This window comes from Trachurus japonicus, chromosome 17 (genome assembly GCF_045865225.1).
Source record: "Trachurus japonicus isolate A0001 chromosome 17, Traja_1.0".
Lineage (NCBI taxonomy): Eukaryota > Metazoa > Chordata > Actinopteri > Carangiformes > Carangidae > Trachurus > Trachurus japonicus.
In genome coordinates, this window is record NC_140923.1 from 13562658 (window position 1) to 13589405 (window position 26748).

The 26748-nt window shown below is 39.1% G+C and overlaps 2 protein-coding genes across 2 annotated transcripts; one reads left to right on the forward strand and one right to left on the reverse strand.

Annotated features, from left to right (window-relative positions):
* Positions 1 to 17637, reverse strand: acss2l (acyl-CoA synthetase short chain family member 2 like). Its single transcript, XM_085803906.1, has 18 exons — positions 17385 to 17637; positions 17033 to 17228; positions 14278 to 14369; positions 13249 to 13352; positions 11282 to 11354; positions 11001 to 11076; positions 9768 to 9852; positions 8747 to 8884; positions 7951 to 8121; positions 6891 to 7024; positions 5974 to 6106; positions 4100 to 4156; positions 3549 to 3629; positions 2955 to 3063; positions 2690 to 2758; positions 1621 to 1797; positions 665 to 739; positions 1 to 563 (listed from the first exon to the last, which is right to left on the reverse strand). The coding sequence occupies exons 1-18, from the start codon at positions 17506 to 17508 to the stop codon at positions 436 to 438; spliced, it is 2022 nt and encodes a 673-aa protein (XP_085660032.1). The 5' UTR covers positions 17509 to 17637; the 3' UTR covers positions 1 to 435.
* Positions 17638 to 19095: 1458 nt separating this feature from the next.
* Positions 19096 to 25805, forward strand: ndufv2 (NADH:ubiquinone oxidoreductase core subunit V2). Its single transcript, XM_085803907.1, has 8 exons — positions 19096 to 19209; positions 20129 to 20191; positions 21639 to 21701; positions 23156 to 23272; positions 23445 to 23613; positions 24008 to 24117; positions 25431 to 25507; positions 25606 to 25805. The coding sequence occupies exons 1-8, from the start codon at positions 19168 to 19170 to the stop codon at positions 25697 to 25699; spliced, it is 735 nt and encodes a 244-aa protein (XP_085660033.1). The 5' UTR covers positions 19096 to 19167; the 3' UTR covers positions 25700 to 25805.
* Positions 25806 to 26748: the final 943 nt, after the last annotated feature.

Here is a 26748-nt window from a genome sequence, read left to right on the forward strand (position 1 = left end):
ACAGATTAAACACTTTTTATTTTAAGGTCATAGAAATGTGTCACAGATTGAAAATATACATCAGTCGTCAGTCAAAAACAAAGCTGCATGTGCAAAGCTGACTCACTATTTCAAGAGAGATTCACAACCCGGTCCAATGATAAGAGACATAAAAAGATTTTTCTTAAGAAAATATAAAAGATAATTCTGTGTTTTATTTTTAGTTTTTTGGCCCAAACAGCCCCGTACTGTATCACTACATCTACATGATGAAACCATTTACTATTTTATTTCTCAACAGTTTTAAAAGAGTCTTGTCAATCGTTTTTCTTTACCGATTCACTCTGATGCTGATCCAGGACCAGCAGTTTGTCTCCATCTGTACCGTTATTGCATTGTTAGAGGAAGAGGAAAAGAAGTGGTATGTTTTTTTGTTTTTTTGTTTTGTTTTTTTGTTCAGGCTGCAGCTTCACACCTCTGGCTGAACAGCACCTCCACCACCTTCGGGTCGGCCAGGGTGGAAAGGTCGCCGAGGTCCTTCTCGTTGCGGGCGATCTGCCGGAGGATTCGCCTCATGATCTTCCCTAGAGACGGAGGAAGAGGGGATGGATGAAGAGGATGAAGAGGATAAAGAGGAGGAGGAGGAGGAGGAGATGTTGTTGTCCGGAGGTGTTGAACTACTTACCAGAACGAGTTTTTGGGAGAGCTGGAGCATTTTGAATGAAGTCTGGCGTGGCGATTGGACCGATTTTCTCTCGCACTGATAAAAAGAGAAAGAAGAGAAAGAAGAAGTCAGACTTGGGCCTGAAACTAAACTCCACTGTGGGTTTCTCTTCCCCAGGAGCTTTAACCTGGCTGCCTCCACTCCGAGGTGCCTGGATGAGCCAGTTTGTGAACAATGAAGCAGCTGCTGCATCATCTACTCAAACTGCACTGAAGCAACCACAACCTCCTCTACACAGGATTTATTTTTCTGTTTGTTGGTACAAGATGAGACATCTAGAAAGAAGAGCTGCTGCTTTGACTAAAACCTGATTATATTTGAGGCTTAAAATATGTATTTTTCTTTTTGTTTCTTCCCTTATTTTAAGATTTTCTGATGTTATTTCCCTTTTTTCTCACGTATTTTCATTTTTTTTCTTGCTATTTGCTCTTTAATTTAAGGACTGTATTATTTTCAACATCAGGCTCTGATCCGCTTCTGATTGGCTGATTATATTCTCATTCATCAAATAAAAATCAAGAAGATTTCAGGTTTCAACACATTCTGCAAGTGTTGGATGGTGGGTCCAGGTGGGGGCGGGGCTTAGTGACTGCTGTGCTGTGACATCACAAAATCACAGCAGCTCATTTTAAGGCTCAGTTTCTGAATACACGCTGTTTATTTCTCTGTGGTGTGAGCACTTTGATCCTTTCACAGTATAAAAATGTAACCTTGACCTGACCTACAATCACAAAAAAAACACAGGAGAAGCTCACTTTATATACAATGTGGGACCTTTAAATTCAGACACAAACACATCTATAGAACCCGGATTTGATCTATAATAATCAAACGAGACATGTAAATCTCAATATTGAACCTTTAAATGCAAAAACTGAGCAGATTTTTCTCTTAAACTCTCTGAGTTTGAGTCTCACCCAGTCTCTTGAGCTCCTCCACCGTTGTGTGGTTGAACTCCTTGCTGTCTTTGAGGGTGACGAAGCAGTAGAGACACTCGCCCTTCACCGTGTGCGGCCGGCTGACCGCTGCAGCCTCGGCCACGGCCGGGTGCTCGGTCAGAGCCGCCTCCACCTCCGCTGTGCTCATCAGGTGTCCTGAAAACATACACACACACACACGCACGAGTCAGGGGTTTCATCGCTGTTAATTCATGGATGCAGGGCCGTTGCTAGGAATTCTGGGCCCCTTAAAGAATACTAAAGTGGGCCCCTCCCCCTAACTTTTCCAGTTTTTTTTTCATTAGGCTATTTATTATCATTTATTATTTAGCCTACTTTGTTTTGATGCTAATGCAGCATTACACTGCAAAAACTCAAGTATCTTACCAAGAATATTTGTCTTATTTCTGGTCAAAATGTAATTTCTAGTCAAAACAAATCTCATTATACTTAAAATAAGACATATCATATTAAAAGTAGCTTGTTTTTAGACACTTTTTACTCCTTTCAAGCAGATTTTCACTTGGAATAAGTAGAAAAAATCTGATAATAAGTTTTTCTTCCTTATTACAAGCACAAAAACATGCTTTCACTAGCAGATTTTTCTACTTATTTCAAGTGAAAATTTGTTTGAAACAAGTGAAAATGATCTAAAAACAAGCTAATTTTTAGGTTATGAGTCTTATTTTAAGTGGAAAGAGATTAGCTTTGGCTAGAAATGAGACATTTGGACAAGAAATAAGACAAAAATTCTTGGAAAGATGTGTACTATGAGTATTAGTCAGGGTCTTATGCAGAATAATTCAGGCATACAAAGATTAGACTACTGGGGTTTTTTATGGGCCCCACTGGGCGCTGGGCCCCTAGAATTATCATCACCTTTCTCCCCTATACAACGGCCCTGCATGGATGTATAAAAGATGAATTCAACAAAGGGTTTTGAGGAAAGGCTGCCAGTTGTAATATTACATAACAGAGTAAAAATAACTCAGCCAAGTTATTTTTGAAGCAGCTGCATTATCAGACATTATTAGTGCAGCGCCAGTACCTGACACATTCAGCATGTCGTCCATTCTCCCTGTGATCCAGTAATAGCCGTCTTTATCCCGCCGGCAGCCTGACAGAAGAGAAGACAAGTTGCATAACCCCCACAAGAGTTTTTCTAGCTCATTTCTTCTCTCCCTTCCTGTGGTATTTCAGTGAGAGATCAAGATGCACATTTTTGGTGCTCAGACTGTCGCTTAATCCAGAGTGACATACAATCTGCATGATAACAGGGTGATCAAATGTGTGTGTGTGTGTGTGTGTCTTACCATCACCGGTCACATAAAAGCCTGGGAATTTCTTGAAGTAGGTGTTTTCAAAGCGTTCGTGGTTTCGGTACAGAGTACGCATTATTCCAGGCCAGGGTCTCCTGAATACCTGCAACAACACACACAGAGTGTAAGAACAAGAGAACTGCTGCTGCTACGATATTAAACTTAATAATGAACTTTATTTACACAGCACCTTTCCACACAAAAGCTAGACGTGACAGTTATCATGATGAAATCCATTCAGAAACACAATTAATTTGACTTTTCATTGAGCTAAAGTAAATAAAAGTGCTGATAATGAAAGGAATCTAATAAAATAAACCACAAAATACAAAAAAAAACAAGAAATGAAAACAAACAAGATAAACTAATGCCGATAAGACAAAAAGCAAATAACATTATATGTAGTTTAGAAAGCAAAAATGTGATGAAATTATTTAAACAAATATATCTATTGCTTATTTCACACAGAGCTCATTCAGATTATGGGTTCTAAATCTGAATGTTTTCAGTTTCATAAATAAGTGTGATGTGTGATCTACTGTATTGTTGTATGAGCTGCTTCATACTTCAGACGATACTGAAACTTACCAGATACCCCTCAGCTTCGCCCTCCAGCTCCTCTCCATGTTCGTTGAGGATGGTCGGCTCCACCCCGAAGAAAGGAAAGGTCTGGAATAAGACGAGACCATTTAATAACAACGTTTACTCCACATCGCAACCTGAATCCTCTCCTGTTTCTCACGTACGGTGGTGAAACTGGTCCTGACCAGCACGACTAGTCCAGTTACGTTTAAAAGCAACACATATTCGACAGAGAATGAGGTCGACAGTGTTGAGGGAGATTTATGCTTTCACTTACGGCAGAAGCTTAAAATATGTATTTTTCTTTTTGTTTCTTCCCTTGTTTTAAGATTTTCTGATTTTATTTTCCTTTATTTCTCACTGTATTTTCAGTTTTTTCTTGGTGTTTGTGCTTTAATTTGTTATGGGCTGTATTATTTTCAACATCAGGCTCTGATCCTCTTCTGATTGGCTGATTATATTCTCATTCATCAAATAAAAATAAACAAAGATTTCAGGTTTGAATCTTCAAAAGAATGAAGTCGACAGTGTTGAGGGAGATTTATGTTTTCACTTACAGCAGAGCCGGGTTTCAGCGGCGTGGCGGCGGGCAGAGGCGTCAGAACGTGACCTCCCTACGGAGAGACAAAGACCGACATTATAGGAACTGATGAGCGTTTGACTGGGCAGTCATATGCAGACATGCTTTACTTTCTGTAGCCACTGAGCGATCACAGGCTTCATCCAGTTAATAGTTAAAGCAGAAGTAAGCGATATTTTTGTGTTAATATAAGTCTTAATAGTTATATCTTCCGACAGCAATCACTTACATAGAGTGTTTGGACCGAAACACGGGTCTGTCAGTCACTCTGCTCTGCTCTGAGCCGAGGAGAAAACTTTTCTCGTATCCTACAAGTTTTATCCAATGAGGAGAGAGAACGGCATGAAGGGCTGTGTGTGCAGCCAAGGGATGCGCCTGAATGTGGTGACGTAGGGACGAGGACCAATAGATCCATGACGAGGGCGGGGGCTGCTAACTCCATCGGCTGACAAGACGTTATGGTGCGTTAAGGGCAGCCCGTAACTCGTGTTTTTCCGTCCTGTGAAGTTGTATCAGTTTGATCTGGTACGAGTTCACGGGTTGGAAATTACGAGTGGCCGTTATAGTGACTTTCACCGGTAAAACAGGTCGGAAAAACACGAGTGGGTTGCCTGGAACGCTACAAAGTCGTAAGTCGTGACTTGAAGCTGTAATTTACGGTTTCAAAAGCCTGCCTGGAACGCAGCATTAGCCAAAACGACCGGATCGCTTACTTCTGCTTTAATAATTTTTTTGCAATGATCAACAAAACATGTAATATATAACATTGTTCTGTGGTAAACAGGTGTTCAGAAACCTGATGAGTGGTTTTAAACTTTAGACTCTAATGGGGTTAAACTGATCCTGGTTGGAGGAGTGTGAAACCAACGCTGAGTTAACAAACAGGTGGAGGGAGGAAACTACCCGAAGACTCTTCTCTATCATAAATGTTACATACTAAAGTAGACAATTAAATATGAACACAGTTTAATCAGTACATGTTTAATCAGTTCTGAAAATTATTGGTTATATGTGTATATATTATACAATATTATATATATATATTGCTATTTTATAACTAAGTATATATTGAATTAACATAGAGAGAAGGGGTGGGATTTAATAAGCTTTGGCTTCTTCCCACTCTTTTTGAACATAAATAATTGTTAAGTCTTGTTGTTTCATTTTGTGTTGTCTTGTATTTACTGTTGTTTGTTTTTATTTTATTCTTCTTTTATTCTGTGCTCAAATAAACTTTCATTCATCATCATTATGACATGCAACAAACCCTAAACTGCTAGAATTGGTTTCTGAGTCTCTGTAGAAGAAATTAATCTGAGTAACAACAACAATACATTTATTAAAAGATTCAACGGTTTTGGCAAACTGTATGTTCTGAGGTTAGTGTGATAATTAAACAGCAACTACAGCCTATTCCAACATTGTGTTTATTGGGATATATCCCTGAATCAATAAGATCACATAAGAACACTGTACACTTTTTGCTTATGTTGGGCCGAAAGGCTGTTATGACCAAATGGGTTGGAGATGAACCTCCTTCAATACATCTGTGGAAGTCTTTGATATCAGACTATATTTCTCTGGAAAGACTTTCGTATCAACGGTCAGAACGACCTTTTTACAGCAAAGTTTGACAAAGTGTTAAAGTACATGGGAACTCAGAATGCAACTGCCTGAAATGTTAAGACCTAACAAGGACCTTTGAGATCATTGCTGTGAAATATACTCTGGATTTGCTACATACTGTATGTATCTATAATCTGTATGCACTACTGGACTGTTATAATTTTGAAAATGTTCAATAAAAACAATTTTCAAAACAATACATTTATTATTGTGTGTGTTCTTTACCGTCTCTGTCTGCCAGAACGTGTCGACCACGGGACATCTGCCCTGACCGACCGCCTCGTGGTACCAGTGCCACGCCTCGGGGTTGATCGGCTCGCCCACCGTACCCAGAATCCTCAGGCAGGAGAGGTCGTACCTGAAGACGGAGATTCATCAGCGCTCCTGTGATGTTTTATAGCTCACGGTGGTTCATTTGCCTCGCTGAGAGTTGAACATCGATGCCACTGTCATGACTTTGCGATACAGGAATTATCTCAGCTTTAGCATAGAGGTTTGGAGGAAAGGGAAATAAAAATCGCCAGGCTAGCTCTGCCCACTGTTTCCAGTTTTATGTTCAGGTAACTTTTTTGTTTTGTTTTGTTTTGTTTTTTGCCACAATGTTACACATTGACAGGCTGATGTAACTTCAGCCTCTCGGAAACTGTCAGTCAAGGGATAACGTCCTCTCTGTTTCCACTGTGAAGCTTACACGATGAGGTTCAAACGGTTTCTACCTCTGAGTTACAGGTGACACACTTTGTAGTCAGTGTTGACGTTAAACAAAAAACAAAAAAAACCCTGAAGTTCCTGCATCTGCTTTTGACAGATAACCCTATTCTGTAGCAGGAGAATTACTGCAAATTCACCATAAGAAATGCATATTCACACGGTTCCAGTCATATCATTACTCTTACAATTTGGTTTCTTTGCTGCTGAGCAGAAAACGTTACATAAGAGGTGAGTTCTTTGAAAATCTGAGGTGAAATTTCCATATGAAAGCTGGGAAACCCAGATGCAAAAAAAATACACTAGAGACAGCTCTCAGGTGGAGCTGAGCTTTGAAAGTCAGACTCCTGACTCCTGTAGCTGTTGGAGAAACCTCTTTAAAGAATGAAGGACTTTTCTGTGCTGCTGTGATTCCAGCAGATGCAGCTTCTTACTTCTGCAGCGGTTCTCGTCCGTACTTCATCAGGAGGCGGATGGCAGTCGGCGCCGTGTAGAACTTGGTCACTTTGTACTTCTCTATAATCTCCCAGAAGCGGCCCACATGAGGATGTACGGGAATACCTTCAAACTGTAAAAAAACAAAACAAAACAAAAATACTTGTGTCTCTAAGAGGGGTTGATATTGGGGCGTCTTCGTGGTGTTTTTTAAGGCGAGACACTACAGGCAAAAACATGTTTTTTCATGCACTGATCAATTTTGAGATTTTGGGCTATTTTGCCTCCTTAGCATGTCTTCTTTCAGAATAGTGGGAAGAAATGGTAGAAAATCCACATTAAGGTGGTTATTTTACTTCATTTTGTCTCTTTTGTCTGTAAATTTCTCCTGAATTCACCAAAAGTTAACATGCTACTGTGGCAAACTGTGCCCTGCATGTTGTCTGAACCATGTCATGGCAGGTATCATTGTAAAGCTCTCTCTCTCTTGCACAATAATGTGGGCTCAAAAAAACTGTAATTTCCTCTGCATCAGCAACCAACAGTAAAAGTATGATTTACATTAACAATCTATGGAATTTTACAGCACAAGTCTTTAAAGGCTGTTTTCTCAAAATTAGTTTTTCCTCAGGCACTGACATACACCAAACCTTCTAGTTTTATCCCTTTCTATATCCTGGAAGTTTTTACAGAGGGGTTTGTTGATAGATTATTCACAGCCTGATTTATACAACATTTTATCCCTAAAAACATGGCAAAATGTAATTTTTGGGTGGGCTGGTGACAGTATTTTCTCATTTACAGAGTGATACAAAGAGATATCCAAAATATCCTCTGTAAAAACATCTGACTCTAATATAAAACAAGAATTTTGAAAGTGGCTTTATCCATTGTTCAGATTTCTGTTCTGGAAATGTATGCAAATTAGCGCATATTTCATTAGATATTGCCTCGTTTACATATTTAAACGTACAATTTGACAAAACTTGTAATAAAAAAATATATATTTGTCTTAATCAGAATAAAGGAAACTATAAGTTCTTTTTTTCCACCACTCACAAGAACTCCTGTGGCGCCGTTCGCAAGGGGCCCGTAGGTGATGTAGGAGTGGCCGGTGATCCAGCCGATGTCGGCCGTGCACCAGTACACGTCGTCGTGGTGATGGTCGAAAACATACTTGAAGGTCAGTGATGTGTAGAGCAGATACCCGCCAACAGTGTGGAGGACACCCTGTACCGTACACAGAGACAGGAACATGAACGAGGAGATAATTGGTCAACACACAAAGACAGAAGACTGGCTCTAAATGCTGTAAAGTGTGTGTGTGTGTTAACACAGGCACATTGTGGGGACTGTGGGTAAAAAAAAGAATAGAAAAAAGTCCTCATAAGTTAAAACATTACATTTTTTGCCTTAAAACCTATGTATGTGTATCTGTGTGAGAAAAAAAGAAACTATTTCATATAATTTGATGTGCTCAGTGTTTTGTTTTTGTTAAATAATAACATATAATTCATAAAAATAGAGTAATATACAAAACACCAATGCAGATGTGGTGTTTTCAGAGAGCAGATAACTTTCTAAGGATTGTATTTATTTATGCCTCTTAGCATGAGAAAAACACAAATTCTCTCTAAAGACAGCAGATTATGTCAAAGCCAGCATGGTTAACATCATTACAGGCTTATCAGAGTAGAAAATAGATGCTGTGATTTGTTTGTAAAAGACGTGGTTTCAGGGAGAATTTTGAAAGCATGAAAAAAAAACGAACAGCATGTAATTTTACTATAAGCCAGAAGAATTGTGTGTTTTTCTGCCATGAATCTGGTTTCTAACCTGCAGCCCGCAGTCTTACTTTGGGTTTGCCCGTGGAGCCGCTGGTGTAGAGGATAAACAGCGGGTCCTCAGCGTCCAGCCACTCGGGTTCACACTCTTCGGGGGAGTCTCTCATCGCCTCGTCCCACCACACATCGCACTCCGAGTCCCAGGGGGTCTGAAGGCACCGGAGCAACAGGGAACGAATCCAAACGCATGAAACCACTCGTTACATCTGCTCACATCGTGTGCCAGAAGCACAGGCAGCTACACGCCATGTCAGTGTCACCGACTGTAATCTACTGTGTCCCTTGGAGGCAAATTCTGCTTCCAAAATATGAAAGAACCCATGTTTTTTGGGGGTTATATTTGTTTTTGTTTTAGCCTCGCATGATGGATTATAATATGATCCTTTGTGGGCTGAGGACTTTTTATGTTCAATCTATGGTTGAGGGCTTAAGGACGCCTTCAACCTTCAACATCTTAAATACTAAAAAGCTCAAATGTAGGTTTGTTTGTTTCTTTTAGTCTGTGGAAAAGTGGGAGATACAAGGTGTCACATAACTATGACAAGGGATAAATCTCACTTTATGGTGTTTGTATGGTTTCTCTTAAATATACAAATGCATACATAAATAAAATAATGCAGTTCTGCCCTGTGACACTGATCTCAAGACAGTCTGGTGGGTTTTTAGCTGCTATGCACTTTAAAAAGACGCAGAATTGGAAATGATTAAATAAGGAGTTATATGGTTTTCATGTGCACATTCATATGTGCATTTACATTTTTGCATCTTTATTCTTATCTAACATAACATAGCGTTATTTGTCAAATGTATCGATGATTTTAAAACAAATCAAAGAGAAAAGTGAAATACCAGAATTCAGTCTTTTAATAATTTTGTTCTATTGGCAGGATGGAGATTCTTTATGTGGGACAGCATTGAAATGAAATACACCTTTTACATTATATTATATTAATTTAGGCAGGACAACAGTTCTACATTAAACACAAAAGGTGTAGACAATAATTTTTGAGTCACTAGTTTTGCAGTTCTTACCTGTAGTTTGTTGCATGCAGCTCCATTTTTTGTCCTCAGCGCATGGTGCTTGACCACGAGGCATTTAGTGACACTAGATGACACTCTGTGAGGAAAAGAAAGACAAAAAAAAACATGGTGAGCAGCGGTGAAAGGCATAAAAACCTCATGTCATGGCTACAGAGCGGTTGTGTTGCCCCACTTTCAAAGATTTTGTGAACAATCTGGATCATGTGAGCCCATGGGGCGTGTGCTGGTTCTCACATGGGATAAAATTATACTTTTATTTATTTTATTTATAGGATGCAGTATGTATATGGTATGAGTATGCACCCTTCCTCTAATATAATATCAAAAAATCATGCTGTGATGTCTCAGATAAGACTTGTAATTTAGATTTACAGCCAGAATAAGAAACTCTGAGCCACATGTTTGAATTTAAGTTAAGATAGTTCAACATTTTGGCAAATTGGCCCATTGCCATAATCCCTATAGTTTTAGGAGTAGGTTCATTACCTTTAATTGTCGGTGCAAGCTATTTTTAGAACAGCGGAGCAGAGCTGTGAGCTGCTCAGAGCTACGCTATGGAGGCTCATGGGATTTCTTGATTTCTTGGAGTTGTTTTCGAGGCAAATGCAGAGACTGGTGAATGTGCAGGTCACAACTTGTCCACCAGAGCGTTTTGGAGTTGTTGGATTGTGTATTTGATGAGTTTGATGAGGGAAACCAAGAAATCCCATGAGCCTCCGTAGCGTAGCTCTGAGCAGCTCACTGCTCTGCTCCGCCGTTCTAAAAATAGCTTATTTCACATAACGTAAAACATAGATAAACAGATAAGGTACGGTAAATGAAAACATACATGTATATTATTTATGTTGAAATGATACCCCATAAACACGTCTACGTTCATACTTATTCCCAGCATGCTTTGTTTTCCAGCTCTCATCCCACCCAGGCTCATGTTGCCATGGGAGACAAGCAGCTTGGGCTTCCCTGGTGAATCTGAGTGTTGCCCAGCAACCTTGTACCGTGGAAACCGGTTTCCTCAATGTACCTGATAACAGCTGATAGCGCTTTGCTTTGCAGTGTGTGTGTGTGTGTGTGTGTGTGTGTGTGTGTGTGTGTGTGTGTGTGTGTGTGTGTGTGTGTGTGTGTGTGTGTGTGTGTGTGTGTGTTGATCCCATTACCAGCAGCAACCAGAGTAAACAAGGGGCGATTTGCTGAGAAAAGGGAAACTGTGCTTATAGGACCTACTTTTCCCGGCACTTCTCCAGAGCCTCGTCCGCAATCTGCTTCAGGTTGATCAGCTTCTCCCCTCTGTAAACACCATCTGTGTATTACAAAAGGAGAGAGGGGAGAGAGAGAGAGAGCGACAGACAGATGATAAATAGATGGTGACGTGTGTGTGTCGACCAGCAGCGGGCAAAGAACTGGTGTTTAAACACTGAGTCACTTTTTACAACTCGGGCATCATCTTTACAGCCACTGAAGCTCGACTACGACACATCACATCCTGGTGCTGCAGCTGCACCTACCTGCTGTCACCAGGACGGTGCTCTGGGCATCCATGATCCTCTCGCACAGAGAGTCAGAGGAGAAACCTGCAAACTGTGAACGTAAGAGGGAGAGAGAGGCAGAGTAAGAGTTAAAGGAGGAGGATGTTGGAGCTTACGGCATTAAGAGTTTCTCACAGCCTCTGTCTTGTTTTCGTAGCTTTAAGTTACTTGTTTTGCAGCCACAAAGAGTTATAAAATTATGTAAAAGAAGAGCAAAAAGACACAAAATAACCACAAAGATCAACAAAATACTCAAAGTAGAAACAAGAGAAATGCAAAGAGACAAAAAATAACCAGAAACAGACACAAAACTCATAACAACATAACAAAATGCTCCACAACAACTCAGCAGTGCAGCCCCGTATTGGTAAAAACCAAAGGAGGAATATAGGCCTATTACAAACTATGTTTTTGTTAATGTTATTGATAATACCTCCTGCACAGGAAAAGCTGTAAATGATCACTGATGTTCAAGTTTGAGTAATAATGTCTTCTTTTTTTAAATCTTCCAAATAATGTAAAGCTAACCAGGTTTAGCAGCCAACTAGCTCACCTAGAGGTTGTCTATCACTTTGCGAATCCACATTATTTTTTCGGTTTGATATTAAGATTTATAGGTCAACATCTGTGTAGCTTAGTTCATATTTTTCTAAGTTTAAAATATGTAACATAACAAAAAAAGAGCTAATTTAGACTTGTTGATGTGGCAACAAAGTTAACACCAGGGCTAACACTACCTTAAAACAATGCATGTATCAGCACAGGTTTCCTTTAAAGTTCAGACCCGGTGATAATTCAAGCGGCTCCCTCTCATCACCATGTGTGGAGAGGTCACTTTGCTCAATATTACATAATGAACCAGACATTTATAATTGCTCTTTTATGTGATTGTCATTCTGCATCTCCTGCCAGACCGGCTCTGGCCAAGGTTAACAGTTCACAGAGTGTAAAGTTTCAGCCTTTATGAATCAGGTCACTGAGGACTCTGGACTCAGCAAAATGTCACTGCATTGGCACAGCGCTGTTTGGCTATCACTGTATGAACTCAACGCCAAGCTAATTTATGATTAATATAGTTGCACGAGAAACTAAAAAAAAAACACCCCAGCAATTGTTATGGTGCTAAGTGGTGTTCATGATGAATTAAACGGGGAAAATACAGGGAAATACACAACAATGACCGAGCAGAGACAAGGTCATTTACCCTCAAGTCTGCCAAAAACTGGCCTCAACGAGCTATAAAAGTGAACCCACCTTGGAGCAGCCTGGTGATATTTTTAACGAGGCTCTCAGCCTACGCATAGATGGGAAAGGCTCAATGGCTAATTTAGTGCTGGCTTTCATGCAAAACCGCACAGACTCTTATGGCAAGCTGGATACAGCCAGTAAATGTGTGACCCATATATTGAGTGCAGGTGTTGGTGTGTTCCCACCGACGACAGCTGATAACGTCTGGACTAAACAGAGGCAGGAGCTCGATCAGGTTGAGCAGATGTTTTCCCAGAGAGAAAAAAAGGGTCAGAGCAACAAAACGCAGCTAACAAACATGTTGATTGACTGAATTTAGACTGCTTACAAGACTAGACGCATGGGATGAAGCAAACTTGATTGATCTGCTGCTTCAAGTAGTTTAAAAAAACTAAACTAAACTAAACCAATACAGTTCTTTAGTTTGACTCTTAAAGTCTTAATTCTGTATTGAGAAACTTTTACTTATTTGTTTCACAAGGATGCACCAGTTTTCATTCTGAATGCAGGTAAAAATGCACTTTTCTTCTAAGTTTGCTGCCAGGCCTAGAAAAACCAAAGCAAATTCTTTGTATATTGAAAACCTAATGAAGCAATAAACCTGATTCTGGTTCTGATTCTTCCAAATGAATGTAATAAATCTGATTCTGTGAAACGAGTGACATGCTTCATGCTGCTTCATCAGACCAGTGACTCACCACAATAGAGTGAACAGCACCTATCCTGGCGCAGGCTAGCATAGCGTAGACCAGCTCTGGGATCATGGGAAGGTAGATAGACACCCTGTCCCCCTTCTTCACACCTGGACCAAGGACAAAAGGACAGATGCTTTAGGATGAGTTTCAACACGTTTAGTAAGTCCAGTATGTTCGATATACGCTAACAGGTGCATTGGACACGACTGGACGGTGCCAGAACTCGTAGCGTGTGGCATGTTGGTTGGGATCCAGATAACAATGCCAGTGCTGTATCATGCCGTGTCAGGAAATCGGATCCACATACTCAAAATATAGACTGACGAGAATGAAACACTAATAATAATGCTATTTTAATAATCAAGGTCACGGAGGCGCTCTTCACTGTTGGCACTTTATCCCTTGTACAAGCTGCAAAAGACACATTAAAAGATTCCTCTAACTTTATTTTAACTTTAACTTTATTAAAGGTCCAGTGTGTAATATTATGGGGGTAAAACCGTGATATCTAGCGTTCAGATTCTAGTTTGCAGCGCTCACTCGCTCGCTCGCACTCACCCCTCCCTTCGGCAAAGTGACGGTGGCCTTCGAGGACAAAAAAAACGTGTTTACCACGACAATGGTAAGCGATGAGGTGAAGATCAAAACCATTTTACGATATGTCTACTGTTTTCTACTCCTTCTTCTTTCCTTACGCCTTCTTTTTTGTTGTTTTATTTATGCATACTTAAGTCATGAAACGTGCTCTCTGGCTGGATTTTCTGTTTGGGCTGTCGTACAAACATGGCAGCGTAAGATGGAGACACTCTCTAAAACAAGACCCTTGCTCAAATAAAAGAAGAATTTTAAGGCTACGAAAACCAAACAAATTTTATTTTATAGTGATTATACACTTATACTAATATATTCATCATGGGTAGTATATTCAGATTCAGAAACCTTGCCAATTATTACACACTGGACCTTTAACGCTGTTTATCAACTCATCTCATCTCTTCAGGTGCTAAAGAAGAAGCCTCCGCAGGTTCTCACCCATTTGCTTGAGGACATTAGCACAGCGGCACACCTGGCTCAACAGCTGGCCGTAGGTGATGGTCATGTGGTGGTCGGGTGAGTTTCCCTCCCTAAAATAAAAGAGAAAAGAGAAAAAACAAAACAAAATCTGTCATTATTCATGTCAAAACATCTGTCAGGCTACACGGGGCTCCCTCTGTATGTGTTTCTTTTTTTAATATGCACTGCTTCACCCGACAGACGGCCCCTTTTTCAAATACCATGCAGTTCACTGCAGAGATAACCTGTTCCTGTGTCTATATTGGGTTTGGATTTCTGACAGGAGGACTATGTGTCACAATGTCTCACAGGGCAGCAGACAGCATTGTAGCGAGCTTCTAGTGTCAGACTGAAGCTGAAACACTGCAACAACCTGGCAACAACCTTATCGCAAAGCAGGCATGGTGAAATAAATGATTATTCTGATGAAACTAATTTCCTATCTAGATTTTGATTTTGGTCCCAAAGTACATCAGCAAGACTGCTCTTATCAGGTTTCGCTCTTGTTGACTGTCAAAATTAAAGTCCTCGTTTTATTATTGCTAAGTGGTGTTGAGCAGTGTTTTGTACAGATTAAAAAAACCGACCTGGACCGATCTGACCTGGTTTGATCTGAACTGGGTTAAGGATTACCTCAGACAAACTAAAATTACCTGGGAAATTCCCCAACAGGTCAAGCCTTGCTTGGACTTCTTTTATTTAACTACAGCTACACGCTCCCAGTGTCTCTATGTTGCTGATGACGCTTACAAACAAATGTATGGCCCCATAAACTGCCTGAATAAATGCATTGAGTAAATTGATCTACATTTATATAAGAAAAAAGATGTTAGTTTTAATTTTTGGGTAAGTAAAAGACTGTCAGTCAATGATCATCATTCTTCTCTGCTGCTGAAACTGAAACTAAAGTCTTGGTTTAGCCATACATATTAACAGTCATGTTGGAGAAATATCTAAGTAACCCATTACTACCTTAAAATATAGCATGAATTAGAGAATTGACCTACAAACAAGCTTTAGTAAACCTAATCCAAGCCTTTTTCTCAAGTAGGCCGGACCTCTATAATAGGATTTCTTTAGGTCCTTCTCTTTGACAGCTGCTGCTCATTCATAATGCTGCTGCTTAAGAACAAAGACCGGTGAGGCTGAGTATATTACATTTACGTGTTTTTGAGGTCATGTGCCATTACCTCCAAACATGGTGAAGCTGCTTTTAACTACTGTGCTGCAGATGTTTGAACAAAGTCCAGAATACCTCAGACATGACTCAGTTACAGTAATATCAAATCTGGAGATGTAATGTATTTGTCATTGCTTTAATTCAACTTCATGTTCTTTCTTTCTTTGTCTTGCTTTACGATTAATGTTATCTCATTCATTCACTTTTAGTCCAGATGAATAATGTTTTATCTTCTGTATACACTGATTATTATTGCCCTAACTTTTCTTGCCTAAGAGAGAAAACTGAAGTTTGGACTGGTGATTGATGCACAATGTTTTTCTTTTTGCTGCACTTTCTCACCCACTGAAACAGAACAAATCTGGTTGAGCATATTTGACATTTAAACCATTTGTTGCTACTACTTTATAGCATTTGTAAACCAGATATAATCATCATCTCCAGGATTAAAAACAATGGATATCATTTAAAACAAAAGCAACAGTTGTTTAGAGAAGCTTTGTGAAAGGGATTACGTTTTGATGCCTTTTAATTGGTGGTTTGATTTGCATAATCCCTTTGATTTGATGCTTTAGTCACAATACAAAGTGAAAACATTTTTTTTTTAAGAAGCTCATGTCTAATTTCTATTTGTGGCGCTTTTAGAAATATATTGTTTTCATAGTATCAGCCTGTTTTATCAAGCTGCAAGTAACAACCACTGTCAGCTGTTGTAGCCTAAAGTCAACTATTGAACTTTTATTTTCAGTCGTTGTGTGTATAATTTTTCACAGTGTTACATCATTTCAGATGCTATTTGTTTATAACAGTCATAAAAAAGTATTCAACAGGCCAAACCCAACCATCTGGTCCGTGACAACGGTTGTATAAATACAGAATCAACACAGCTGACGCCCTCCTGTATATCCTCATCACACTGTGTGCTGCTGAAACAGAAATGTTGAACACTTAAACAGATATATTGCATAAGTTCTTTGATGTAGTGCAAACAGTGTGAAGACACCGTGACATGTGGGCGATGGTGAGTCCTCCAGACTGTGCCCGGTTCCATTGAACCCCTATTACCGCTGAGTTTGCAGAACAACTACGTCCTGTTTGCTAAGATTCTTCATTTGACACGACAGATACACTTTGTACTCTAGAATAAAGTCAGAAAACATAAAGCAGAGTGTTTAAGGTGATATGCAACTGCAGAGTCTGTAAACAAGACAGGTTTTGCATTTAAACAAAACACCCAAACTTTGCTTTATGAGTCTTGCAGGAGTTTTACAATCTGCTGTATTCCCAGAATGAGAAATGGGTTCCACCCAAATCGTGAAGTCTGGGAAAATTTCACAACAAGTCTAGTTAAACGTCTTTTTTTTTCTTCTTTTTTACCTGGCAGCAGAAAGACTCAAACACTGACATTGTGTTGCACTGACTGTGGTTTGTTTTGGTGCACCGGAGTTGCAACTGGGGACACAGCAGTTGTTATTGACTGGAATACCTGGCATAACTCCAGGCAGAATTTCCCATCAAAGCCATCATTCACTCGGGACACGCGCTGTTGCTTACCAGTAATAGGCAACCTTTTCACCGAGGTTCCCCTCCCTCACATGCCTGTCCAGGACATTATAGCACATGTTGGTTTTGGCCCCTTCCATGCATTTGACATATATGTTCCCCTTTGTCACATCAAAGTTGTACTGCAGCACTGGCCCCGTTGGCGGCTTTTTCCAAAAGAACTCATCAGCAACCTCTTTCCAAAAAGCTGAAATTAAAGTGAGAGCAGTGTTAAGAGGCTGCAAGACAGGGCAGATAAACACTGCTGCTGCTCCAGACAGACAGGCTCTGGGGTAGATGAAATGCAACACTGCGAGGAAACACTGCAAGTATTGCGCTAAAAATACAGATGTGTTTGACCTACCTTCTGGATTCTCAAGAGACTTCCTGTACAGAGCCAGATAAGAGTTAAAATCAGGCACATGAGCATCCCTCTGCAGGTCATCAGAAGGGTGGTACATTTTGTCCTGAGATTCAGGAACAACCATTGTGGAAGGACAAATGCAGACAGGCCTATAACATCTGAGGGCGAGTTAAAAAAAATGGGTTAATCTGGAGTCACTGCTGATCTGTCTGGATCCTCCTGGGTAAGGTAAGAGCAGTATAAGGCCTTCTGCAGAGAGGCAACACAATTCAGCATGCACATAAAGATCCACCTCTAATCCCTGCGCTGGAGGCTCTCCCCAGTCTGCTTAGTGCCAGGGCAGCCAATCGGCTTGCAGGTTGCGGCACTCCCACTTTTTCATTGGATCAGCCCTCCCTGGCCTGTTGATAGCATTATTTTTCCAAGCAAGGAGGTGGAGGAGGATTGGGGAGAGGAGGTGTGCAGTCTGATGAATGCTTATGGCTGCAGGCAGAAACAGGGTGGTTTGATTTGACAGAGGAGGGTGATGGGTGTTCTCAGAAAGAAGAGGTCACATCTAGCAAACAAAGTCCACCGTACTCTTTTTTCTTTTTCTTTTCTTTTTTACTGCATAGACTGCAGTTTGTTCATCATATGACCATATTGCTTTATATTAAACAGGCCTTTAACCATTTATAACCATTGTTTAACTTTTACCCTCTGACTCTGCCAACATCTGGATTTTTTGTTTTTTCAGCATTTCACTAGTTTACACATTAGGCTACATAATTCACATTACAAAAAATCAATAACTATTCAAAAAAGAAATACAAAACAAATATATATGTCACTGTCAAACATTTGTTATTAATTATTTTTACAAAGCTTTTTTCAGTGTCACTTTTTTGTTTTGTCTTATAATATTTCACTAGTTTACACATTACATAAATAAGACTGAAATGTATTGCTACCGGCAAAGATTCAATAACTATTTTAAAAAAGAAATAACAAACACACAAATATATGATTGTCACACATTTGTTATTCATTCTTTTTGCAAAGCTTTCTTCAGTGTCACATTTTAGTTTTGTCTCATTGTATTTCACTAGTTTACACATTACATAAATTAGACTGACATTTATTGTTACAACAATTGTTGCAACAATTCAATAGCTATTTTAAAAAAGAAATATAAGAAGGAAGTCATTCTTTTACCTAATAATACCCAAACCTTTGAAGAAGAGGTTGTATTTTTACTCTGTACAATTCAATAACAACCTGTAGATAAAGGACTATCTTTGGATGTTTTCATTGGTCAATCACATTCCTTTTTCTAAAACAATGCAATCTATTGTGATAATGTGAAGCACATCTCATTTTATCTCATTATTTGGACTCCATCCTATCTTTACCGATAAGCACTTTGTAGCTTTGATTTTAGATGCTAAACAAAAGTTTATATTTTTGAATTTCATTGTTGTGATATGTAAGAGAATATTATGAAAACAAATATTTGCTCTATTGAAACTATGGATCATCTGTCCCCAGCGGGTAAACATGCAACGTGAACTATGATTTAGGTTACGTAACACAGCGAGGAAACGTCCAAATGGCTGTTGGCATCATTTTTGTTTTCCAATCGAGTCCAAGTCCTATCTGGGATCGATTGAGTGACGCAGCGACTGAGGCGACGTGACGTCAGACCAGACTAATCGAGCGCTGATCACGTTGATGTGTTGATGTCCGCTGCCGCTGCTGTCCCGTCCATTTCTTGACAAACCGGGACCAAACTTCGAGCCCCAAGATGTTTCTGTCTGCTGCTGTTCGCTCTGCAGTATCGCAGACGGTATGTTTGTGTTATTCCTTACTATTCTGGGTAAAAGTTTAAATGCTATGTGTGGTTATTTGGAGAGAAATCGCTTTGACTTCTCACAAGGACAAGCAGCGGAGCAGGCCGCTAACTTAGCATGCTAACAGGTTAGCTTCACGCTGTCAACCGCTCACAAGGTGATTAATGGACAAATGAACGATACTAAAGCGTCTCTCTGGGTTTAAACATTCATATCTTGGAGGTAACTTCACTTCACTGACACTGACTTTGACTTTGATAAGAGATAATGGCCGTTAAATGTATAAATGATATGTTCAAACGTAGCTTACTTAATGCAGCTGTTGACATGACTGAAAAGTCACCTGCACTATTACATACCTGCATTATACACATACAGTATTTGTGCAAAATTTAGGGTTACCGTATTTCTCTATTGCAAACTGTGACAGTAGCAATTTTAATGCCAACTTTATTTTTATTGTACATTTCACATGAGTGACAAACTCAATGTGCTTCAGGATAAAAGCAAGATGGCAATACATGCAAAGTGCATATTAAAACAAAAGCCAATTATGTAAAAATAACTAAAAACTAAAATAAATAAACAAACAAAATACTATTTAAAAGCTTGCCAGAAAAGATATGTATTAAGTTTGCATTTAAAGGAAGATATTGATGGAGATCAAAGGAGTTCAACAGGCAAACAACAGGCCCTGGGCTGATTTTGAATATGTGCGTGGTTGTATATTGAGGTGTCTGTCTGGTGTATACTATCATCTTTTATTCTTTCTAGATAACTTATCTATTTGCTCGTCCTTTCAGGTAGTTTCATGTACGAAAACATACTGCTAAAGTCTGTCTCTTACATAGTTCAGGTTGTTATTATTCACACACTACCAGGTAACTCATGTCTTCTCTCTCTGTGTGTTTTCAGGCCAGGCAGATCAGGGGTCTGCATCGGTCAGCTGCACGCGCTGGAGCCGGTGGCATCTTTGTGGTGAGTTACAGTGTCTGTGTGCAAAGTGTGCACCAGAGATGTGTTATATTAGGCTTACTTGTTTAATGTCCGTTGAACAAACACCTCACACAGAGTTGAACTGGACATTGGAGGTTACAATGGATAAGCAGCTAATAGAATAGAACAGAAAAATACTTAATTCATCCCCTTGGAGGGAAATTCAAGTTGTCCAGCAGCTTACAAAAACACGTGACTAAAAAAGATACGACTCTATCCGCACACACACAGAGCAATAAATAACCTAAAATGATATAAATGCAATGAAAGCAAAAGTGCATGGCCTAACAAATGGCGTTGTGCATTACGATGGCAGGGGGAATAAAAGATTTCCTGAATCTTCCCGTTCTGCAGGTCACAGAGATGAGCCTGTGTTACTATTAATGAGGAAAACTTTAAGCTGTTGAAGTTGTTGCATTCTTTATTGTCATTTGTCGATATCAGCCAGCATTTGTTAAATATAAATGGTCCTCAATTTTCATTATGGTTCTGAAATCAGACTACTTTTGCATGCAAGAGTAGCGAACGCACTGAACTACAAGGTAGATAATAAATTAGCGCCAAAAGTCTCCTGTGAATTTTTTTAGCACGGCTTAATACATTCACAATAATAATATCCAGTTGTCAACATCTGTATCACTGCTAATTGTCCTGACTATTGACTTGAGCAGTCTGTTAGACAGCTGGTGTAGATTTGGGGAACTGAGATGTTGATTGTTCATCTGACTTAGTTATTTGGTATGAAATAGGGCATTTTTACTCCAGTGTCAACACACAATACCGTCATAAACAACATAATACAAATATTTTACCAACACAATGTGAAAGTCATAACATTAAAAAAAATAAAATAAAGTTTTCACCTCTTTTTCACCTGTGATCAAAACAAATTAGCCTGTAAATTTAACTATATTTCCATTCTTCCTTAAGTAATCCCAAAGGTATCCATTTTCCGAGCCGCCGTTACAGCCAGTTAGGTCCGTGCAGTGCCACAAAAACATCACATGTGATATTGTCGTCTAACGGAAACGCACCATGGTTTCATACTCTCTGGGCAATAAAGATGTTTTTGATATGTGATTGGACAAAAAAATATTTGCTGTTCACAAGGGGGCAGTGTGTACAGAAATGTAATCTGTGTGTGTTTGATTCTTCTCAGTGGTCTAAATGAAGCACCAGTTTCCCCTTTGGGCTCACATGATGAGTTATTCATATTTAAACAGATACTATTAGATGCTGCTCAGAAGCCGGTTACTCACACACGAAAGTGGTAATCGTGTAACAAATAGTCTCTAAAAGCATCTTCACATTTTTGATGAACTAACTGACTGATACATGTTATTCAAAGATAACTAAGAATAATTAAACATCTGGTGTAAATTATATGAATTAAGCTCCTTTAACACCATGATGTTTCTTTGTGTTTTAGCACAGAGATACTCCCGACAACAACCCTGATATCCCTTTTGAGTTCACCGAGGAGAACAAAAAGGTAAGACATCTTCCCTGAACAGTTGTGTGTGTGTATAAGGAATACACTGATGTGTTTTTATGCTCCTATGCTGTTGGGGTTTTTGTGTTATCCCTCTGCCTGTCAATGCAATAACACACATTGCTGCATCGTACTGGCTATCTGCTGCAGCAGGGCTCTGTGGTGGAAAAACGATACCTGTCAACAGTGTGCTATTACTCGGGATCAGCAAAGGTTGTAAAGATATCCAAAGGAAACAATATGTTGGATTCTCTTTAAAGAGGCCTGGTTGTCTCGTTTCGTGGTGTTTTAGTGCCGCAAACAAGCACGACTGAGTTGCGTCTGGAAAGACAAGTGGTATGTGTGACTATTTAAATGTGCCCTGCTGTCGTCTAATGAAGTCTAATAGTGTTGTAGTGTAACACCAGAGGCACGGTTTACTTCCATGTTTAGTCACAAAGTAGAATAACATGTAAAAACAGCAGGGCTGCACCGTACAGTTGTTTTCATTATAGATTAATTCCCCCCCAGCTGTGGTCAGGCCGGCGGCGGCGTGTTTACAAGTTTTCCAACTGTTAGTCCAATTCCTGTAACATAATATCTCATTAACAGCTCGAGGCAATTTCTTAAAATTTGGTTTAAACTTCCACTTGGAGTTGGTGATGAATTGATTGATTTTTGTGGTCAAAGGCCAAGATGACTGTGACCTCTCAAACCGTGTTTTGGGCCTTGTGACCTTATGAATGGGAATGCCCTGAGGGAATCCCCACAAATCTGGCACAAACATGGCCCTGAAATTAAGAAAGAACTGATTAGTATTTGGATGTCAAAGATCAGTGTGACCCTGAAAAATACGTTTTTTGACCCTGTGAATTCAGCGTCTCAGGAACCCCCATGAGGCGATCTCGACAAATTTGGCACAGACATTAAACTTGGACCTTGAGATGAACAGATTTGATCTTTGGTAATCAAAGGTCAAGGTCACTGAGAGCACTCACAACACGTTTTTGGCCATAACTCGAGGATTCACATGCTAATTAACTGCAACTGCACTGGTTGGCAGAGGCAAACAGCCTTCAGGCACTAATTCAAATTTATTTCCAGTAATTCCCTCTTGAATTTGCTGAGTCCAAATATGCATTTTTGTAGAGGTGCCTGATACAGATTTCAGATGCACCCATTTTGTTTTCTCTAAATGGTACCAATAATAATAATAATAGTGTTTTTTTGTTTTGTTTTCAAGACAGTTTCACTACTACGAGCTAGATTTCATTCTTTTTTGTCTTACAAATATTATACTGGGGCTGAATATTAATATTTTGTTAACATGAGGCCCTCAACATTGTCACTACTATGCAACAAGAATGATATTGTGTTCAAGTTCATGTTATTGTTGAAGCTGATTTATCTATGGTAAATAAATATAATAAAATGTATAGTAATTTATTTAAATCTCTTTTTTATTTCCCCTGTAGAGGATCGAGGCGATTATTTCGATGTACCCTGAAGGACACAAGCAGGCAGCCACCATCCCCGTGCTGGATTTAGCCCAGAGGCAACATGGATGGCTCCCCATCAACGTTATGAACAAGGTTCGCAGAGGATTCTTCTGGAATTTGTTTCACAGCTGTGTGATGAAAACTTTCCTTTAGAAAAACCAGTTGCATAACAGATTTACGAAGGACCAATACAACACCAGGGTCTTTTTCTGTGTCACACGACTAGAGGAAACCTCACTGAACGTTTGTACTCGTTCTCTTTCAGGTCGCCGAGGTGCTGGAAGTCCCTCCGATGAGAGTGTATGAAGTAGCGACGTTCTATACGATGTTCCTGCGTCAGCCCGTGGGAAAATACTTCATTCAGATCTGCACAACAACACCCTGCATGCTCTGCAACTCCGACAGCATCCTGGAGGCCATCCAAAACAAACTGGGTGAGAGAGACATTTTCCATTTTTACAGCAGAACACCAATGAAGAGATGACAATGCAGATTTTTTTTTCTTTTTTTTCATTTTTTAATTGTTTATATTTGAGATAAACAAAGATGGGAACAAACATGTAAATATACAGTTGACAGTGTTATCCAAACAACAGCAAGCTGTAGCAGACTGAGGCTACAAGCTGCAAGACTGAAACCGAGCCAGACATACGCTTCACTGTGTGTGGCATATTCTCATTTGTTAGTTCTTTCGACTCGTGAGGTTTTTATACACATATAGTGTTACAGCTGTGTATTATCAGTGAGTAATGCTGGAGTTCAGTTTATTTGCTGTTTTATCAGGAGATGGGCTACATACATAAGACGCCTTCATTTGTTTCTCTACAGGTATCAAGGTCGGAGAGACGACTCCTGACAAGATGTTCACACTAATAGAAGTCGAATGCCTAGGTGCCTGTGTGAATGCTCCAATGGTCCAGATCAACGACAACTATTATGTGAGTGCAAATGGCGTTCTTACTGAACATTATAACTAAATTAGCAAAATTAGGTTAAAGCCTGAAATGAGTTTTGCAAAGAATGTCCGCAAAGAATTTATCTTTCAGCGCCGTTTCTGGAATCAAAACTTTTTTCCCCCCCTTCCCTTAATGTGGAAGTTAATGTAGGTGTGGTACACTCAACAAATGCACAGGCTTAAAATAAATGAACAGCAGGAAATGGAAACCATGACCGAACAATAATCCATCTTAAATTAATAATAATATGGCTGGGATAACAATGTTGTCTCATCCATGACCTCGGTTTGAAAATGGATTAACTTTATGAGTCAGATGTGATCTTAAAAAGCTTGGTTTATAGATTTGTGGTTGAACATTATCTGAAACTAATTCTGCACTTAATAGCCATGGGAAATTCACTTATTGCAAGTTGAGCATAAGTGAATGACCCAATTAAAGTAAATGTGACTGAGAAGGGCAAAATTTTCTCTTAACTCTGCAAATTGCTGAGGTATTATCATTACAAGCAGAAAAGGTAAAAATGTCTTAACAGCAAAAAGTGAGGCATTTTATATGAATAGTTCCCACTCAGAAGTATTTGCCATCTTCGATTATTAGATGAATATGGTTAATTTTATATAAGATGACACAGCGCAGCAACATGTGTCAGATTGTTACTGTCTTCCACATCTGTGTTTTTAGATAAGAATTTACATTAATAATTTAATAACTACATAGTGTTAATTATGTTAAGTGAGAAATATTAATTCAGAATTATCCATAAGGAAGACATACTTTGGTTGTGTAGCTTAAAAACTAATTTGTCTGTTAATTTACTCATGAGATGAGCAAGCCTGTTTAATTATCTTTAGTACGGAGCACAGAGGTAACACGTAATTCACAAATAACTAATAAGAAGCTAACAATAAATATGAAAGTGAAAACAACTACCAATGCACCTGTGTAAAGCAACAATAGTAAATGATCTATTTCAGCAAAAAAAAAAAGTATTGTGAGGCCTTTGGTGACCTATCATCCCTAAGGTTAAATTTAACTTCTGCTATTTTAAAAACACTGACAGTCAAAATGACCGTGGTTAAATAATAGGCTGGAAGCATCTTAAATGCCTTTTAATTGTTGGAGAGGTAACATTTAAAATATAACCTTTCTAAATTACCCCCTCTGTCTATAGGATTTAATTTAATAGTAATAACAAGGCTTCAACCAAATCAGAGGATGTACAATAAAGAATCTTAATACTAGTAACGAAAAGCTGCTTTTCTTCATGTATCCTGCTTTCCTCTTGTTTTCAGGAGGACCTTGCACCTAAGGACATCGAGCATATTATCGATGAACTCAAAGCAGGCAGAGTCCCTCCACCAGGACCCAGGTACAGATAATTAATTAATATATTTTCTATCTCATCGACGCAGTTATATCGACACTGGCTGCACATTAAGACATATCATCTTTTCCTTTTCTCTACAGGAACGGCCGCTTCTCCTGTGAGCCTGCAGGAGGCTTGACTTCTCTGACAGAGCCTCCTACAGGACCAGGCTTCGGTGTAAGAGCGGACCTGTAGACGTTTTTCGGCTATTATTTGCTTTTCTTCGAGGCAAATCGTCCCTGAAGCAGATATTATATTTGACGCAAACATATTGTGTAAATAAATTGTTCATGTACCTGTGCTCTAGGTGTCAGTGTGTCACTTAACAGGGATTATAACATGGAGAATGTACTGTTGCTTCACACTGATGTAATGGTTTATTTATTAATATTTTGTTCTACGACAATAACTACAGGATCTATCAGGCAGGCTGGATAATAGATTTTATAATCTGGTATGTTTCAGAGGAAGTGTTATTCTTATGTCTTTCCATTGTGAGTCTGTTTTTTATCTGGGACTAGTGTAGCTGACCAAACATAGTCTTCAAAATACTGCAACATAACATGATTAAGGGAAACTATATTTTTATTTAGTTAAATATAATCAAGCTTTTACACATGGTGCTATAGAAAGGAAAAGGGTTATGTCACAGTTTCCATTGTCAATGCCACATTAGTAAGAGCCTTCCTTGGCAAGCAATGATGGCACCATGTGCCCAAATAGACATTTAAGAGTTATTTTTAACAATGCGATCAGTCAGAATTATTCAATATCAGCTCACACGCAAAAAAGCAAGTAATAATTCAAGATGTGGCCAAATATATTTTTCTATTTCTTTCTGTCTTGTGCAACTCTGGCTCACGTGAAACGCATGAAATCTTGGTCACACAAAGGGTATTCAATTACATGTTCAGTTGTCAGAATTGCTACACATTACATCAAACCATTATACCATACAGGGCCACAGTAAAAGTTTTCTTTCTTTCTTTTTAAAACCCCACTGATCAATTGGTGAAAATAACATTTGTAATTTCTTGAAGCCTACGATGATGCAGATGATAATGCAGAACACAAAAATATTCGGTATACACTCAGATATGACAAAGAAAGGCTGCAAATATTCTCATAAGTTTGTATAACAATGTTTATAATTTTGCTCATGATCAATGAATAGTAATTCTTGCAGCTCTATCCATATATTAGCTAGACTCTGAGCTGAAATCATACACATTACTGTGACCAAT